The sequence below is a fragment of the Bombus impatiens genome, unplaced genomic scaffold (assembly GCF_000188095.3).
Source record: "Bombus impatiens unplaced genomic scaffold, BIMP_2.2 scf_0129, whole genome shotgun sequence".
Lineage (NCBI taxonomy): Eukaryota > Metazoa > Arthropoda > Insecta > Hymenoptera > Apidae > Bombus > Bombus impatiens.
Window position 1 is genome coordinate 987,600 of NT_176548.1, and position 18,968 is coordinate 1,006,567.

The 18,968-nt window shown below is 46.8% G+C and overlaps 1 protein-coding gene across 13 annotated transcripts in view; it reads right to left on the reverse strand.

The window, feature by feature from the left end:
• The window catches only part of LOC100749513 (protein turtle), a 161,772-nt gene that overhangs the window by 6,893 nt on the left and 135,911 nt on the right, over positions 1 to 18,968 (reverse strand). For 2 of the 13 annotated variants that reach the window (XM_012381286.3, XM_024365102.2), the window contains exons 10-20: positions 16,844 to 17,167; positions 13,005 to 13,292; positions 12,520 to 12,929; positions 11,943 to 12,214; positions 11,492 to 11,664; positions 9,806 to 9,886; positions 7,820 to 8,005; positions 7,489 to 7,716; positions 7,150 to 7,243; positions 3,490 to 3,783; positions 4 to 107 (exon numbers count right to left, since the gene is read on the reverse strand). In XM_012381286.3, coding sequence (XP_012236709.1) covers positions 3,510 to 3,783; positions 7,150 to 7,243; positions 7,489 to 7,716; positions 7,820 to 8,005; positions 9,806 to 9,886; positions 11,492 to 11,664; positions 11,943 to 12,214; positions 12,520 to 12,929; positions 13,005 to 13,292; positions 16,844 to 17,167 — 2,330 coding nt within the window. In that variant the 3' untranslated portion in view covers positions 4 to 107; positions 3,490 to 3,509. Of the gene's footprint in view, positions 108 to 761; positions 773 to 1,367; positions 2,751 to 3,489; positions 3,784 to 7,149; positions 7,244 to 7,488; positions 7,717 to 7,819; positions 8,006 to 9,805; positions 9,887 to 11,491; positions 11,665 to 11,942; positions 12,215 to 12,519; positions 12,930 to 13,004; positions 13,293 to 16,843; positions 17,168 to 18,968 lie in introns of those variants that run through there. The other 11 variants (XM_024365098.2, XM_012381282.3, XR_004461024.1 and 8 more) reach the window with 10 other exon arrangements.

The window sequence follows — 18,968 nt, forward strand, 5'->3', positions numbered from 1 at the left end:
CCGCGCGTGAGATTTTACCCAGCGGTCGGCCGCGGCACGAATCCGGTGTATCCGGGTTCAGAATCTCCCGCAGGAGATTTAGACCTGGTACTCGGCTTTTTCTAGGTCTACGGGTAGGACAGAACGAGCGTTAGAGAGTTCGCAATGGTGGCCGTTAACTATGGCGACGCGATCAACCCCGTCGAAGGAATTCCGAAGCGCTATGTGCTCATCGAGACGAAATTTCGATCGTTAGAAAACAAGGAACGCTCTTTTAGTCTGGACAAGCTCGACTCGGTTCTATCCCCGACAAATAAGAAGCATGGCAGGCGCAAGAGTATTCTCTGTCAAATATTGAAACAGTTTGAATATCGATCGACTTCCTTCGACGATGTTAAACGATCGTCATACACAGCGATAAACGTGCAACAACGACGTAAAAAATACGCAACGTTAACACGAACAAAAAGGAAAGAAGGAGCTAGGAAAACAAAACAACGTAAAGGCAGACGTACAAGTTAAACGTACAAGATAATTATTGAGAATTAATTACGTATACGTATAATAACGAATAATGGATGCAGGCGGGGAAGGCATGCGCATGCGCATTCCGGTGCACGAGTGGTCGGGCGTGATGTGGATCGTGGGCAGGTGGGCGTTGCCAGTGAGTGGATCTTTCTTTTTTCTTTTCTTTTTCAATATTTTTTTTTTTAGATTTCATTGCCCAATTTTTTTTTTTTAGTGATAGCAATCGTGGATTTAGGTGCTCCGAAACTCGTCACCTTTTCTCCTCCTTCGGGTCCGGCAGCAAGGAAAGATGGGGGAGAGAGAATGTTGTAACACAACGATTACATTCACAAAAAACAATATCATGGCGATAATGATAAGAAATATAACTCTAAATAATCGAACGTTACTTCTAGGCGGTGATATTAGGGAGCAAATAGATAACGCGTTTTCCTGTCGGGATCGCGTCTCACGTTCTTCCAAAACTCGTTGCGTTTCGTCGTGCGTTCACAACGGAATAGACACAAAGAAGGCGAAACAAAATCGTAAATCACACACGATAAATAGGTGTCGGATGACTGCGTCCGCGAAAAGAAGAGAACGGAAAATAGAAGGAATACTCGGGGTAACACGGAAAATTACCAAGTAAAGAGAATGTACAACAGATCATTGCGCAACGATACAAATATATAAAACGGATCGATGGTAGAGGAAGAGGGGATTTAAGCATAATCAGACAAAAATGTTTATCGATCGTAGGGGAAAGAGCAAAGTTTCGTACAATGACGAATAATCGTGTAAAAACGACCAACAATGAATAATACAATGAAAAATCGTGTCTAAATGCAGTTGAGGGTAGAGCCGCAGTGAAAGCGGCTTACCTATGTTTCTTTGCTTATGTCCGTGTGTGATCGAGTGTGATCGCGTCTTTTTACGGCTCGTCTAAAATCGATAGACTGGAAACAACAAAAGAATACAAGAAGTTTCGGTTAAAATTTCGATCGATGGGAAGCACCCTGATTACTATCGCAACGGTTCCATTGCATTTCTTTTGTCTTTGTTACTTTTGCATCTCTTTTTATCGTCATGCTCGGTGAAGCGTGACATGCTACGTGAGTGGAAAGAGTTGAAAAAGCAAACGGGCGGACCCCGCGAAGGCTCCCGTTTGCTCAAGTTATTTCGTGTAATCGAGATCGTAACGTGAAGAGGAGAAAGAGAGAGAGAGAGAGAGAGAGAGAGAGAGAGAGAAGGGGTTAAAGGTGAGAGTGAATGCCGCGAACCGAATCCGGCGAATAGAGGGAGGTCGTCGTTGCGTTTCGTTCGCCGCACCGAAACCGTACCCGAAATGTCCGGGTGTTAACCGGGGTCGGTCCGCGACACTTTTAAAAAATGAAGCAAGCTATCGATCGAATCTTTAATAAGAATTATCTCAGTTCGGTGCATCTACGAATACAGAAATGTTGCGCGAAATCCATGACGTTTCAATATATACGAGCAAAAAAGTAGTCACAGCGATCTCGATGGTTTCGGGGTCCGTTTCGATACGTATTGTTACGTCGTGATTACATACAATCGTCATTTAACCGGTTAATCTTGCTAAACCATCGACTCGCTCGTATCTTAATTATCGTCTATCGATTGAGCGAGTGGCACAATGAGAGACGACAGACAAAAATCAAGTGAACAAGTCGGGTGAACGTGAGTGATCGTGAGTCAAGTGAGCAAAGTAGATGACAGAAAGGAGTGAATAAACGTATCAGTGAGAAAGAAGGACAGCGACAGTTATGAGTGAAGTATCATTGCGACTGGCAGTTAAGAAAAAAAAAAAATGAAAGGTGAACGAACAAGTTGATCTATGATGTACGGTGATCACTGTAGAGGCGAGATCGAGAATGAACATCGACAAATGCAAAAGTCGACGTACATGATATATTGAAAGAGTTTCAATCTACGTAAAACGACAAGGACTAGCTTCGTTTGCCAACCTCAATCAATTGCGAAAAAGAAGCTATGTGTCTTGATTAAGTAGCACGTTATGTTTAAGCGATTATTCATCGTTTTCAGCTACTAGAATCTACCGTCTTTCTCGTCTCGTATCTATGTACTCCCTAAGTCCGCCCAACGAAGGTATTTAGGGTACTGACTGGATGTTACTAGTGTGACTCCTAGCTGTATTGCCTGTATTGCTGATCTCATCTACAGTCATGACAATCATCCTAAGTAGTAGATAGTAGTAGATGGTAGTAGTGGTAGATTAGTAGGTCCTAGCAGGTAACATTGCAGAGCTGTAGTCTCGCATAGTAGGTAGTAGTAGTAGTAGCAGTAGTAGTAGCGGTAATAGTACAGTAGGTAGGTTGTAATAGTAGTAGTAGTAGTAGTGATAGTACTGGTAACGGACAAGTCCCAGCGGCAAGTGGCGTTTGCTCGCTCGATCGATCAACGACGAACCACGAGTATCGATCGTATCGTTTGACCGATCGACATATCGTTTGGCAATTAGGTGTTTCAGATACACACAAACACATACATGTATGTCGTCGGCGAGTTCTTATTTTCGTGGTCTCGGGAGCAACCGTTGTCTCGGGTACGTAGTAGTAGTAGTTGAGCGATGGTAGTAGCCGTACTATAGTGGTAGCAGTAGTAGTAGCAGTAGTAGTAGCAGTAGTAGTAGCAGTAGTAGTAGTAGCAGTAGTAGTAGTAGTAGTAGTAGAAGTAGTAGTAACAGTAGCAGCAGTAGTAGTAGTAGTAGTAGAAGTAGTAGTAGTACAATAGTAACAGTAGCGGTAGCAGTTGCAGTAGTAGTACTAGTAGAAGTAGTAGTAACAGTAGCAGTAGCAGTAGTAGTACTAGTAGTAGTAGTAATGGTAGTAGTAGTTGTAGTAGTGATAGTAGTAATAGTAATAGTAGTAGTAGTAGTAGTAGTAGTAGTAGCAGTACTAGTAGTAGTAGTAGTAATAGTAGTAGTAGTAGTAGTAGCAGTATTAGTAGTAGCAGTGGTAGTACTTGGTTTATTTTCAGTGTGGCTAGCGGAGGTTAGGCTTACTGTTCCGCCTCTCTATGATAAACACGCTCTCGTAATCTCGATTATCGAGGTGGAGTGCGTGATGGTCACGATCACGGTTCGGGGGGGCCTGCTCGTGGACCGGCTCCGAGGTGGCAGTGGCGGGGGTGGTTACTTGCGTAGGAAGTGGTGGTTGATGAAGAGGTTGTGGTGGTGGTGGTGGTAGTTGCGGATTCAACGGGCTGCAACGGGTCAGCGTCGAGACTGACTCGCCGCACGCGTTTAGATTTGTCGACCTATGGAAAACACAGAGAGAGAGGAGGACAAGAGACGCCCACGTTTTCATTTATAGCTCTTCTTCATATTCTTTTCCTTTCTTTCTTTCTTTCTTTCATTTACTCTCTTTTCTCTTTCATCGTTTGCCTTTCTAGCCGCGTTTCCTCGTCATACATTTTTCGTACTATCGCGATTGCCGTTCGTACGAGAAACGAGAGAAAGAGGGAAAGAAAGCGATTAATTCCAAACCCGCTGGAGATGTCTTTGTGCCGAAGTTACACTCGTTCTAGTTTTTTCTCTCACATCCGTCGCAGCACATGACGCGACGCAGCTTCGACTATCGACAGATTTTATCAAAGACTACTCCGAGCTCTTTCTCTCCGTAACCCTCTCGATCTCCGGCAAAATTTCTCTAGCTCGCGTGTTGGCTCTCTTCTGATCCTTGCTCTGATCGTGATCCTCGAACGTCGATCGTCGAGGTTCTATCAGCTCCGTATTCGTACCTCGTATGCGTGCTTTCTCCATCGATTTCGATAATTTACCGCCCGCAACTACTTTGATCTCCGAGTGTACACGTTAACACAACCAACGATATTCGAAAGGTATACACATCTACGGCTACGAATACGGAGCTGGAAACGATAATCTTGGCAGTGGCTGAACCGTCCAGCCCGTTCTGGATATACGTGTAGGTATAATCGTGCATTATTTGCTCGCTTAGTGAAAACCCCCGGGAGACGCGCGGTAGATACGTTCGTGTTTGCACGAGGGAGACTCAGTCGCGCCCGTGTAAATCGAGAAAAGGGCTTATCACGAGACCGACCAGCGAACAAACTAAAAGCTGTCCGAGAAGTATTCGTCGATTCCATTTTTCGTTACGATGAAGTCTCCATCGGTCGATTCGATCACCGTGACGTATAGTAGAAGCGCGTAGATAATGCCAATGAATTAGCATTGCCGCGAGGAGAGTAATCGCGGATACTTTCGTGATATTTTATCACGTCAGATTACATCGACTATTCGAATCAATGTTAATGCCGCGACTGATCGCGTACATGAATTTAAGATTACTCGCGTAAACATCGAAAAGGCATTAATTAGATGAATACTTTGCGTAATCGCGAGCACGCTACGGTTTTACGATCGTTGGAAAAGATGCTCTCGCGATAAGCCCACAAGTAATTCGAATGGAACGATTGGTCGTGCCAGCGATTCAGAAAAAAGAGTCGTAAAATAAGCCATGAACGAGGAAAAGGTGGGGAGGGGAAGATCGACGTGAATGAAAATGAAGGAAACGCAGGTGAATGATTTATCCGCAAAAATTTCTAAGAGTCAACGGAGGTGAACGAACGAAAAATAGAGGGGGAGGGGTTGGGAGTTGGAGTTGGGTCTGGTGGTGAATCGTGGGAAAGGAAGAAAAAAAAAGAAAAGAAAACGGACGTCGAACGACAAACGAAATGGCTCGTCGCGGGAAACAAAGGCGACATACGATCCAGAATAGGCATCACTGCAGTCGTATTGTGGACTTTTGGATGCCACGATGGAAATCATAATAGTCGGCTGAGTACCCGTTACTACACGTGCAGTCCGCTTGGCGTGATTTCAAAGCTGAACACCTTATCATTGGTTATCGAGGCCGATTTTCATACGTACGTACGGTTAGTCGGGAAATGCGATGACGTCGGCGAACGTGCTCTTTCGCGATCGTACGTTTCCGTGCGATCATTTTCTCTCTCGAGAACTATTCTCTCTGGTGTCGTTCATTGAACGACCCGCTCTCTGTTTTGCTTTTGTGCTTGTTACGTGGCAACAGAAGCTGCACGCTGACGCGACGGAAGGCGAGCGCGAGGCTCGAGCGAACAGCGTCCGATCCGATCCCGGATCGACTCCTCTTTTTCCTTTTCTTTTTCTTTTATCGGCACGTGTTCCGAGATACCACATCGAGGGAGAAGAAAAAAAATTGGCCAGTCTTTCGGCTGGCGAAAAGTTGGATCGACCGAGGTGCGTATCGATCGCGGTCAGAAAAGGGAAAATTCGGATAGGATCTGTATTCTCGTGTCTCGCGTTTCGGTCGCGTGCCGTGCCCTAACTTCTCCCCCCTATTCGAGGATGAAATTATAAAATAAGGAGGGAAGAATTTGGACCATATCCGTATTACCCAACACGAGTCGAATATGTAACTTGACGAAATCGAGTTATTTCGGTGGAAAAGCGAGATCGAAACAATTCGGATCCAGGGATCAGGTCGAATGCAAAAGTATCGCTCGATTGTTCGCTCGTGCCCAAAGACCGCAATGCACACGCAAAGGCGGACGCCAATATACATATGTAGGTGCGTTGATCGTTTCTCCAACCTCGTCCAAAATACCTCTGCTGCTGCGGTTTAGTCTGCCGGTTTTTCATCGCCATGCGATGCATCTAACAAAAGTACGCGGCTCGCGTTCTATTATGTATTGCGCAAGATCAAAAGAGGGTTTTCATTTATTCTATCCTCGATTTTACTTTTCTTTGTATTATATTCTCGTGTATTTTACGTTTGTTTGTCCCATTATTTCTTTATTTTGCAACGACAAGTGGATGTGACTGCTGTTTTCGTAAAAGTGGATCGAGACGGCGAAAGGAGAGAACGAGTAGATTCTCTCCTACGTCTCTCTCCCGACTTACAAGTTACTCAGAGATATGTTATTAAAGAGAGTCTCGTTCGTGCAATAATGCTTACTTGCCTTTCACACGTCACTCGTGTATCATAAAAGATGGTCATCGAAACTCTATCGTTTGAATTTTAAACGCAAACAAGATTGTCACACGAACGACACGTCTATCATGTAAATATATATATATATTTTTTTTTTTGATATATATATATATGTTTGTATGTATATATGTATATATATACATGTAAATATATATACATATATATACACATATATGTTTATCCGTGATAATAAAAATGTATATGCATAATATCAGGTATATATAGCTCGAATATTTTGTTTGCTATTAATTACTCGTGAGAGGTTTCTTAAATGCTTGCGGTGCTTCGGTCGCCTAATGCTCGTAAGAAGGGGTGGAGTGGACTTAATTGCTAGCTCTGGCTAAACCTAAGTGATGGATGTATATATCTCTTCAAGGTCGTAGCTGCACCGGCTTCACGGTCCTCCCTTTGTTCGGGCAGGGCGTACCTTTCGTTTTCACAATTATCCAAGCGTTCTGTTGATCGCGGAACGACGCTGAAACGAACCGTACACTCGAGTGCAGATACGATCTCTTCAGTCTACGTCCTCGATTCGTAATTAATCTTCGGGGGATCCCCCATCGGGGGATCGAAAATTTAGATAAAGTCGGAACCTGTGGGGAAGACAGAACTTTCGGAGACAGACACTCACTTTTTCAAAGGCACTGTTCCCTGGGGCCCTTGCCCTGCGCCGTTCCTGGCGTCGGTAACCCGGCAGGCCACCATACTATACGCTGAAAGCAGTTCTACAATGTTACAAGATTATGTTAAATGAGTAAGTGTTCAGGGTTCACAGGTGCTTGCCCAGCCCTGCGTTACCAGGCCGTTCTCGTCTCCTTTTCGAGTTAAAGGGAAAACCACGAATCCCAAGCGAATGTCAAAGAATAAATTGCTAGAAAGGAGACGAGACGACCTCGAGCCCAGGTGCAGGTAAGACTCGAAGGAATAAGTCAAATGACCGATTAACTCGCTCTTCGCGACCCAGCCCTACCTTTCTCCTGTTTTCGTCTTTTCCGTTTATTGCAAATCTTCACCGCGCATATGCTGAGGATGATCGCAACGATGAAGAAAAGTATACCGCCAACGACGCCCGCGGTGATCGCCTTGTGCTTCACTCGAGCCGGCACCGGGAATTTCACCTGCTCGCTGGCGCCGTAATTGGTCGCCGAGTTGGCGAAAACTTGGAAATAATAGGTTCTACCACCGACCAGATTCTTCACTGTACTCGCAGTCAGAATCGTCGTGATACAAGAAAACATAAAAAAAAATTTCGTTTAACCATCGTTGTTGTTTATTTGAGACAAAGTGAAAGAAGAACGTACCCAAATAGCTGGTTTCTTCGGGTCGTATCTGTCCCTTGTTGAGTGTTTTCCAGGGTCCGTCCGTCTTATACTTGATGGTGTAGTATTGAATGAGATGATTACGTTCCACAGGGGCTTCCCAGGATATCAGGAAACCGTTACTGACCTCCGTCACCGTGAGATTTTTGGGAGGACCTGGCTTTGGTCCTGACGATTTATATGGAATTAGTAGGGACGACAAAGAAACATTTTACATAAAGAATAAAGTGGGATATGTCCGGTGTTATACTCGACGACCATACTGTATGCGTAATTCCCTTCTCAAGGATTTCCATCGGGCGTTTATTCGCATTCCAGCGCGTAACTCTATGGTTACAGGGGAAACAGCGACGGAATTGGGATTACAGCCGCTAATAAGGCTAACGAATGAATGCCGGAAGTAATTAGGTCGTAACATTATATACATATGTAAGTAGTGACGAAAGCAGATGAGCTCACGCGTCTCCGATTCCTTCGAGACGTTTCATCAACATCGTCTATCCCGCGGCATCGTAATGCATTAACGTTACCGTTTGTCAAGATTTATTTGTCGTCGTCTCGGTGTTTAGTCGAGAGAAATTTAAAAAAAAGACAAGCAAAAAACAAGTAAACTTGATAAAACGAGAGACTAATAAAAAAAACACGCGCGCGTACGTAGTTCTGCGTTGCCGATGAAATTCCCTGGCAATATTCGTAATTATTTGCATCCGTTAAACAGTATCACGGCACAATGCGATAAATTTTCACGATGGAAAAATATACGTGACTGAAGCGGCCGATATTTCTGCGATCGTTTCTGCGGTATTTACAATGTACCTATTTGTTAACTTCATTTCCGCGGTCGTGCACGCTGCGCCGAATAAATTGTCGACCACACAGCCGGCAACGTGTGCATTAGGAAATGTGCAAACGGAAAACAGACGCACACAAGGACGCGTGCCCGCACCTCCCACACCTTGCTTCACCCCCTTTAACCGTGCAGGCACAAAAATATAAATGGGTTCTCGATGGAGGCGCCGCGCTGTGGCGTCCGGGAATACCGTGAATTACTGGAACGCGGTTATTGTATTCGCGAAAAGCTTTTTACCAATGTAACGGCCACGAGTGGCTGCAATTAATTCGCGCCGGTCGAATGAAAATTTCTCCCCGCAAAGGCGACCCTTGCGTTTTTGTTCGACCGTACTCGTTTCGATCGTCGCACCGTGCGCGCTCGATGCGACCGAGTTCCACTCGAAACCAAACTCTCCGCTTCTCGATACCAGCCGCCAACCCTTCACCCCTCCTTTCCCTTTCCTTTAGTACGTCCGTTTCTATTGAATTCGAGCACATTATCTCGTCGAATAATTTGGGGGAAAAAGTTCGTTTGTCGGATAGCGAGCGAAGCACGCGAAACAACGACGAGAATCGAGTCTCCGTCGACTGAAAGACGAAAAAATTCAGTGGGCCGAAACAGGTCCGTGTTTCGCTCCGAAAATAAACGTAATTCCGGCCGCGAGACGAAATCAGGCCGGACGACGAAAACGACCCAACAAAAAGCTAACAAACAGGCAGAACAATCGAAACGAGAACCAACTTGGTGGTCGACCGCGTGTCCCCTGTTAACGAGATTACGCGTTTCTCGACGCTTTCGGTTTTTATTGACATTTTACGTTGCTCGCGCGCTGTCGGCAAAATTTACGCCAAGCCTGTACAGCATCGTGAATGACAATTGATTTCGATGCAAAGGCTCCGCTTTCCCTTCTTCTCATGTTTATTGTCCCTTTCTGATCACGTTACGGTATTTAGACGTTTGGATACGGGGCAAGGATAAACGAGGACAGATAGTCGATAGAAAACACAACTGGGAAAAGGCTAAAATAAATTTCACATTGAGCGCGACTGAAAGTGTTTATAAATCAATTACAACACGAAGAAAACTGTACGAATACACGCGGTAGAGTAAATAAATTAAAGAAAAGAAATTGATACCTTTCGGGCGCATGATTGGCGGGAACACTGGGTTGCCGGTAGAATCGGTCGGTAATATGAGAGTATTATGATCTAAGATGTCTGAAACGAGAGCAAAGAAAACGGCAATCGTGAGAAATCAGGTGGGAGTCGAAAGACAAGTGGATCCGGTGGTCCGGGGTGACTGGTCGTGCCTTAATAATAGGTCGCAGAGAACAGGATCGGTGCGGAGGAGATCCTCGCGAATCCGATCCACCGGAATTCTCGTTAAGCTGGCTGTAATCGTGTTACTCGAGGCGGGCTAACGAGTTTCGAGACCGTTGATGCGTAGACAGCGACGAATGGGGAATGGAAAGGGGCAAAAATTGAAGCGCGGGGAAAGAAAGATGCGGGTGAAGGGAAAGGGAAAGAGAAAGGAAAAGAGAAAGGGAAAGGGACAGAGAAAGGGAAAGGGAAAGGGAAAGGGAAAGGGAAAGGTACGTTGGACGTACCTAGGGTTCTCGTGGCACCACTGTACGAGAGAAAATTCGGATGGTTGTTCGTGGCTCGTTCCCGGTTATTAGCGGAAATTTCTGATTCCGACACGTTATTAATATGGTAATGCAGGAAAAATGGACGAATCGGATCACGTTTTACGATCTCACGGGATTACGAATTGCATACGGATGTATGAAACAAAAATTTAGTAGATATAGAAGTTTATGAATGTGAATGCGTATATGTGTGTGTATGGTAGAAGCGAATGCACGAAACGAAGCAAGTTGAAGATCGGCGGCGTCGCCCTTGTCTTTGCAACGACAACCGGATAAAAATCTGCACAAGCTCGTGTAGGAAAAATCAAGGTACAGTATGTACAAATGGGAGGCAATGACCCGACAGATTCGAGGGAAGGAAATAAAAGAGGAAACAGAATGAACGGCTCGATGGGTTTTCCGATACGATAAGTCGCGACGGAAGTCTTCGTTCCCTTCCTCTTTGCCTCTTCTTTTAGGTGAGGTGAGTTTTAACGTTAACTTTGAAATTCTCGCGCAGAATCGTTATTTCCAGCAACGAAGCTTCATAAACATCGGTCACGGAGAAGAGAGGGAAGCTTTCTTCCGCGCAAGGCATCTTTACGAAATCGTTCAACCGAGATTCTTTGTTAGCTCGTTTCGAAGCTCGTCCGTTTTCAGAGAGAACGAGCGAGCGAGCGAGTGAGCGAGAAGGAGCAGGAAAAAGCCCAGAATCGGACGGTTTTATGGTCGATCGCGTTCAAATACAAAATCGTCCCTTTGATTTCGGGGCTACAGCTTTCGCGATATCGTCGAGTTGTTTCGGTGCTTGCCGCAGCCTCTACTCACGGAAACGACTTTTCCAACACCGATTACTAGTTGTACGAACAGCTACGATTGAAACGACGATCTTACCGCTTTCGTCCGTGGGTGGAGCATCACCGGCGCTCGATGATGGAGTCGCTGTGCGCGTCAGTGCCACGTCTTCGAGAGTGAAGCGATTGAAAAAAGAAGGAAAAGAAGAATTGCATAGGATGCGATTTGTTAGTCATGTTAACATGGACAAAGACCGTTAATTGCAGCGATAGCGATATTCGTTCGAAAGTCGACTGTCGCGAAACAGAGAGTTCCGGATTGTAACGAACGATTATCGCGAGAGATCATACGGCACCTTGTATCACCGATCCGATTATACCAAAAGTTCAAAGATCGTTACCAAGTGTCCTGATGGTAATGAGTTTGCTCAGCATCCCATCGCCCAGAGCGTTCTTCCCAATCACTTGGAATTCGTACAGCGTACCTGGCGTTAGGCTGTTAATCGTTACCGTCGTGCTTCCAGACGGAGTTACTGGAATTGTTTTCCATTCCGACGTACCAGATTCTCTGTACCTGCGTTAAACGGAAACCAAAGCTTCCTATAAACTCAGTCCAAAACGTACATACTTAGTTCGATATTCGAAACAACGTACTCGTTTACGAGTTTGCTCTCGGAATGCCATTCTAACCGATATTACCGGCGCCACGTACCATGGTCACATTACGTTCCAGGTGAACATACTCGGAAATACTATTCCAAAACCGTTTGTACTTAGAAACTACTTGAAACGCTATCAACAGTTTCCGGTCGACACGAGAATTCGAGTAAACAGCCGGAGTATCAAACTCACCAGATAGTATAATCCTGTTTGTAATCAGGTCCTCCAGAGTATCCCGGCAGCCAAGTCAACGAGACCGCGAACTCGGTCGCAGTCCCGGATACGTTGTACGGTGCGTGGGGTTGCGTGCCTTCAACGATCAACTGCGTGGAGGCTGATATGGTTGCCACCTCGTTCGACGCGACGCATTGGTAGAAGCCAAAGTCCGCGCGTCGAAGGCTCTCGATTGTTAAATTGCCACCGACGATTTTGGCCCGGTTGCGTTGAATAGACGCGCCATCCCTCTGCGCAATGAAAATCACGATGCAACTCGAGCCGAGCGTTAAACGACCAACGAGTTGGAGATGCCGCGAAATTGAAACGTGGTATCGGTATCTCGACAACTCGTTGACCGATCAGACTTTTATTCCGCCGCGCGAGCGGGGTACTACGTCAATGACAAACCAAAACGCTGCCGAAAAGTCTAGGATATACAAGGATTCCCAGTATCCGGTTAATATTCGCCGATTATGTTTCCGCTCGAGCGAATGGAACCTGCGCGACTTTATTCTACAATACGTCGAGTACTTTTTTTGTATGCGATGCATACCCTGTGCCACTGTATCGTGGGCTTCTGCGTGCCCTCGGCTTCCTGAGCGTCGCAGTGCATCTCCACCGTTTCGCCGACCTTCTTCTGATAGATGGGTTCTGGTTCGAGAGTGAAGACGGGTGGATTTCGCACGAGGACCTCCATCGGCCCAGAACTTCCCTGTGTGCCCTGCGCATTGTAAGGCGTACAGGTGTATCGACCTTGATGATTCTCATTGACTCGTGTAAAGAGCAGGGAGCCATTGTTCATCACGACGATATCCTTCGTTTGATAAGGCTCGAGCAATCGTTTGTCCTTTGTCCACGTGACGTACTGAAGGGTAGGATTGGCTTTTATGTAACATTGGACCACACCAGCCAGTCGAAACGGCAGGTATTGCACCGTGGGAGTGAACGTGACCTTCGCTGGATCTGAAACGCCGTGTATTTAGCTGTAAAAGTCTTTCGATAACAATTTTCGTTCGCGAAACATCGCCGATAACTCACATTCTACGTTGAGGTAAGCGCTGGCGCTTTGCGGGTCGCCGATGCCGTTTGTCACCTCGCACAGATACTGACCAGAGTCGTCGGCGCTAACGGGATTGATCACGAGACTGCCGTCTGGTTTGATCGATACTCTGGTGTCCAACGCCGAGAGTTCCGTTACCGGAGCTCCCTCGCGGAACCAACGTACAGTAACGTTGCCGGGCAGAGCTTTCGCCTCGCAGGAAAACTGAACTTTTTCGCCCTCCAGCTTGGTCTGGTTCGTTGGTGGCACGGTGATCACCGCTCCGCCTGCAAATCGCAAAGAGTAACGTTAGAATGAATTTGCAATCGACGCAAATCGATGTGAAACGAGGCTTAGTCTACGCGATCGAAAAAAAGCCAGCGGATTGATAGCGCTCGTCAGAGACGATACCGATTTCTGGCACGCTAGCAGCTTGTCAACGTCAGTCTGTCTGACTGATGCCGGAAATGCGGCGGCCAACCAATATCCTGACCGAAACGACGAGCCCGTCGCAGGAGCTTTTAACTTGGCCTGGCGCGGAAGCGTATCACGAAACGAGATTTCATCGTTCGGTTGCTCGTGTCAATTGAGACCGCGCGAAAACCAGTTCACTAGACGACGTCGATAAGTAAACAAATGGAAAGAGCGATAGATATTCTCCATTTAGCGAGCCCGATGAATAGACGGCTCTATAATGGACGGGATTGTTATTTTAGAAACGTCGTTTCGCGCCAGAGGAAGAACTACGCCCCGAAACTGCGGATCGATTCGAACGAGAGACTCGTTCCGACCGGTGAAACGATCAACAAAGTTTTCGTTCCGCGGAATTCTCTTGCGTATTTAGAGCGGACGAGCTCGAATCGGTGACGAGTTCCGAACGGAAGTTACGCGGAGAAAAAGAAAAACAGAAAGAAAAGGGGCCCGCGTTTGAGCCAGTACGCCGCGCCGCTTCAAAACCGACTGCCTTCTCTTTGGACGACTTTTCGCTTTGAGTCTTGGCAAAAAGACTGAACGGGACGCATTATATTTTCGTTGATATCCAAAAGATCGTCTCCTACGAGCATGCACGTAGAATTTTAAAACTTGCGAGACTTTCGAGACAGAGGAACGCATTCTCGGTCGCGCGGCTGAATATTTCCACGCATAATGGGAAGAAATCGATCCTGCGTGACAAAAGTCCTTCCAACTTTTCTTGGTATTCACTGGTACTTTCTGGAATCCGATCTATCTTCACTGGGCGGGAATTAAGCTGGCTGCCATTCTGGCTGCCATTCGTTCGTAGGAACAACCACTTTCTCAAAGGAAGGAGTCGTGCGCTACGAGTTTCCGAATAGATTTCCGCTGTTTCCGTTTCCACCTTCTGCACCGGCGAAACGCGCCAAGTTCATTGACGAAAATTAATCGTTATTCGATCGGAATCCGCTAATCGCGGGGTTCGTCGACCGCTGTGCCCCGAAACAATGAAACGGTCGAATCAACGCGGGGTACGTAGGAAACCGCAAGCGCGAGCATGCCGCGGATTCCGCTATGTTGAAAACACACCAAGTTAACTTTGCGGACAAAGCGACGGAGGATCCTTACAAACGGGACGATGAAATTCAACGATGGAGTTCAGACGCGTGCGCCTCGCGGACGACAACGCGATGAATTTAGAAGCAGCCGCTCGATAAATATTCACAAGTCGGATTTAAAACTTTTCGCCCGCGAGAGCAATGAATCTGAGAATAGAGCGCGTCGCCGACGCTCGCTCGGAAACTTGAAAGCAATCGATACGTCGGTTTAAGACGAACAAAGCCTCCCAATCTTCGCTTTTATTACGAGCCGAGATTACAAAAGGCAGATGTCGCGACAGCGTTCGTGTTTTCGGCGATTCCAAGAGGGAAAAGAGTCGCTCGTCCGAGGGACACAATCCACGACCGAGAAGAAACGTCTCCGCGATAGAGATGAATTTCGGAGTAGGAAGCTCGGTAAATATTCAAAGAGCAGATTCAAAAGTTTCACGCTACCGCGGCACCGGGCGGAGCAAGTTGGGTTGAGCTCGGCAGCTCGAGGATCCTTCGCATTAATGGCGCAGTCTATTGGCGGTGTTTTATACGAGGAAGATGAGAGTCGTCTACTTTGCACTCACGGCTCACGGCCGCTCGTTCGTGACCGCGCGCCCAGATTCCAGCGAGATTTATTAATGTGAAACTTTTGGTGGGCTTTTGCCGAGTCCTCCGAGTCTGCGTTCGCGACTGACACGGATTTTTTACATAAAAGTTGGCATTCGTCGAAATGATGACGCGAATTCGGTATGGCAAACCGATTACCTTCCTCTAAAATAGAGCGGAGAAGGATAGTACCGACATGGCGCGTCGATCATGAAAATCGTCGGTCCATGTATTAAATCGGCCGGTCGTTAACTGGAGGAAAACCACGGAGGGGAAAGACGTCGGTGCGATGATGAAGACGAATGTTCCCGCGGCCTCGTAACGAAGCTTACAAATCTGCGGCACCGGTGGCAAACGAGGCCAGGGGCTGAGGGGAGAAAAAGAGACGGTACGCGGAGTGCTCGAGACAAATCGCCTTTTAACTCGGGCCGCTGCGAAGAACATCCTAATTGGCTTTGACTACCACAACCGCACCGCCCGGAACCAACCTCCTAACGCGAATTTTATCGCGCGCACTCAGCGATCGATATCGCATCGACGCATCGGTTTACGATCTGCCTGGAAACGTAATGGATGCACCGGTCTGTCAGATATTTCCAATGCTGCTGGCTGTGGAATGTCCGCACCAACCAATCGTTATTATCCTTCCCGTGGGTTCCATCGAAAGCGCCTTTCAAACTCGGCGAGAGATAAGAGCAGTGCGTTTCTTTTCTCCTCGTTGCAATAATACTTAGGCGATACCTAGAATTCCAGTTAATTAAAATATCCGTGCCGAAGGGAGCGTAGAAAGTTGAAACGGCTTGTTCGGTCAATTTTACGAGCATTCCGAAGAGATTCGGGAATTAAAAACGACGTAAAAGTTACGTCGTTACCCAGAACGGCCAACCGATCCCATCGGGGACGATTCCCCCGAACGAGACTTTAAGAACTTCCATAAAATCGCGAAAAAAAAACGCGACCGATATCCGCCGGAACTTGGTCTTAAGTCCGAACGGTACGGATGGATCTTTCCATCGATCAACAGACATCGATCGCGCGCCTCCTCCGCGCGAATCCAGCGACAAAAACCGAACTGGTTGCATCGAGGCATTTTCTGACGACGCGGTTATCGGAATTTCATTATCGGTGCTCGATCGATTACCGTCTACCGAAAATACCCCGATAACTTCTAATAACAAGCCGCTCCGATAATTATCGTACCGATCCGACGTATATTAATTATTGGCACGTGCTAAATTCTTCCCCGCCCCTCATACCAGGGTTAGAAAGTTCGCTGAATTTACCGTAAAACCGCAAGACAATTCGTTGCCTAGATGGCAAGAAGAGGAAATCTTGATAGGATCGCTAATGAATAACGAAGGATTCCGTTTTTGGGAAGTTTGACGAATGACCAAACTTTGCGACGCTGCGAAGATCAGAGCGTACTCGCAAAGGAAAATGGTGCACGCGGTTATTGCTGGGAAGTAGCGCGTTTAAATTAACACGTTTCTAAAACTTAGCGTCGATTTACGAGAATTTTTATGGCAATGGCGCGTCACACCTTGTAGAAACGACGCCGAACGGAAGGCGTCGACCTTTGCTGCTGTGTCTGATGATATCGGAGTGTCTGACGAGGAAGTAACCGCTGACGTAGGAATATACACGTGTTCCGCTACACACACTCGTACTAGATCTGTTGGTTTACTCACCAGCGATTATAACGCGGGCTGTGTGACTGATTTGACCCTCCCCATTTCGCGCGATGCACGTGTAATCCCCGATGTCCTCGTTCTTGATCGTCGAGATTCTGAGCTCAGTGCCGTCGTTGAATATTCCGATGGTGGTCGACGGCTCGACTGGGTTCGCGTCCTTGTACCAGAGAATCTCCGGTGTCGGCGTACCCTCCGCTTGGCAGTTCAATATTATCGCGTCGCCCACGTTCACGTAGATCATCTCCTCTGGCGTGATGCTAAATTTTGGTGGCGCTACGAAAACGAACCAATCGTTTTTATCCTCCCGTGATACTCTTGGAACTGTAAGCAGATCGCGAGCGGAAAAGGTCGAACGTGACTGTTCGCGGTATCGAAAGTAGATCGGACCAGAATATGGTCAGACTAGCGGGCCGGCTGATTGCGATTCGTTTTTATCGATCGTCGAGTCGAAAGATGGAAACGCTAAAATAGAGTAACACCGATGGGGTCGTCGAACGTGTTAGAATTGTTGGGAAGAAATCGCGACAACTACCACGCGATGGTGCATTACTCGAAGGAAACGGCATTAAGGGAACAATCAAACCCTCGAATCGCGCGGACGTTTAGAAAACGCTTCCGCGCCGCACTTCCAACGTTTTTATCTTCGATGAGTTTCCATCCAGGGGGAATCATGACGGCCCTTCAACAACTTCGACGACCGCCGTAGCACAAAGGAACGTCCATTTTCGCCGCGTAAAGCGCGCTCTTCCTCGTGTATTTGATAGAACGGAAACGGTCGGGGCTGGGCAAGGACGAAAGAGGAAAGAGAGCAAGCAATCGGTTACCGAGAGAATTCGTCAAGATAGATGACAGGAACATTTATTGGAATATAGTCGAAGCGTCAAACAACTCTCTCCCCCCCTCTCTCTCTCTCTCTTTTTCTCATTCTTCTTGATCGTTTTAATAAGTTTGATCGTACTTTGTCGTAAATTGCGATCCTATCGTCTTCGGTACGATCGTCTCCGTTCTATTGTTTGTTCTCGGCATCGTTAAATGAGCGATACCTGGCCATAGAATCGTACGCACGTTGATCGTATTCGGAAAGATATATCACGACAAATACCATAAGCAGAAAAACGGAAATGGAAGATATGAACAAGGCCGAAAGCAAGAACGCTGGGAGGAAGAAAGGAGAAACAGTTTACGAGTGTGACGCGAGTAAACGACCGGCCAGAGACAATTTCAAAAGTACAAAGAGAGATTCTGAGCGCTTTCGCTGGCCGAGTGGTTCTCCTCTTTTTGATGCCGCTGGCAAATCCTTAGTTGTCGCAATCGCTGACGTTGTCGACATCTTCCTCGCAGTTGTCGTTGCTGTTGTTGACGACGACGATGACGCGGTCGAGTGTGGCCGTGGGCTCGACGTGTATGCAGAAACCGAGAGGCGAAACAGCGAAGAAAAGCTCGTTGGAGGAAACGGCGCAGCAGCGATGAGAACATAGACGTGGAGGTGTGACGATACAGATAGAGAAAAGAAAGAGAGTAGTACGTATCGTTTCTTAAAACATCTAAATACTTTCCTTCCTCGCGGCCGTTCGTCATAGTTTATGGGCAAACAAAACGCGGCAATAGATTTTTCTTTCTCTTGGCTAGCATTTCTCCTCTTTTTTCGTTCCCATCGCCTGGTTCGATGACTCCATCGCGACGTCGTCGTCGACACACTGACGTAACGCGTAAAACTTTATCGCGTCGCTCGACGAAAGAATTGAATTGAATTCCCAAGAAACGACGATGCTCTCTCTCCCTTTTTTCTCCATCCTTCTTATTCCCCCTGTTTCGTTTCTCTTATCAGCGACTCTCTCTCTCTCTCTTTCTCTCTCTCTCCCGCATGCGCATCTTCGTTTTATTCGCGACAGGGGGAGATCAGAATCGACAGCGTTCGTCATTCGAAGATATAAAAGTTGGCGGATCGTTGGAAACCGGGCCAGGAATAAGATTCGTCCCTGGACTCGTTCAACTTTTCCTTCGTTAGACACTTTCTCTGACAAAAACACGGTACTCATCGCGGTCATAAAATCTTGTTAAGCACGAGATAATATTAATGAGACTGCTTCGAGGTAAAATCGATGCAAAACTTGGCCAACTC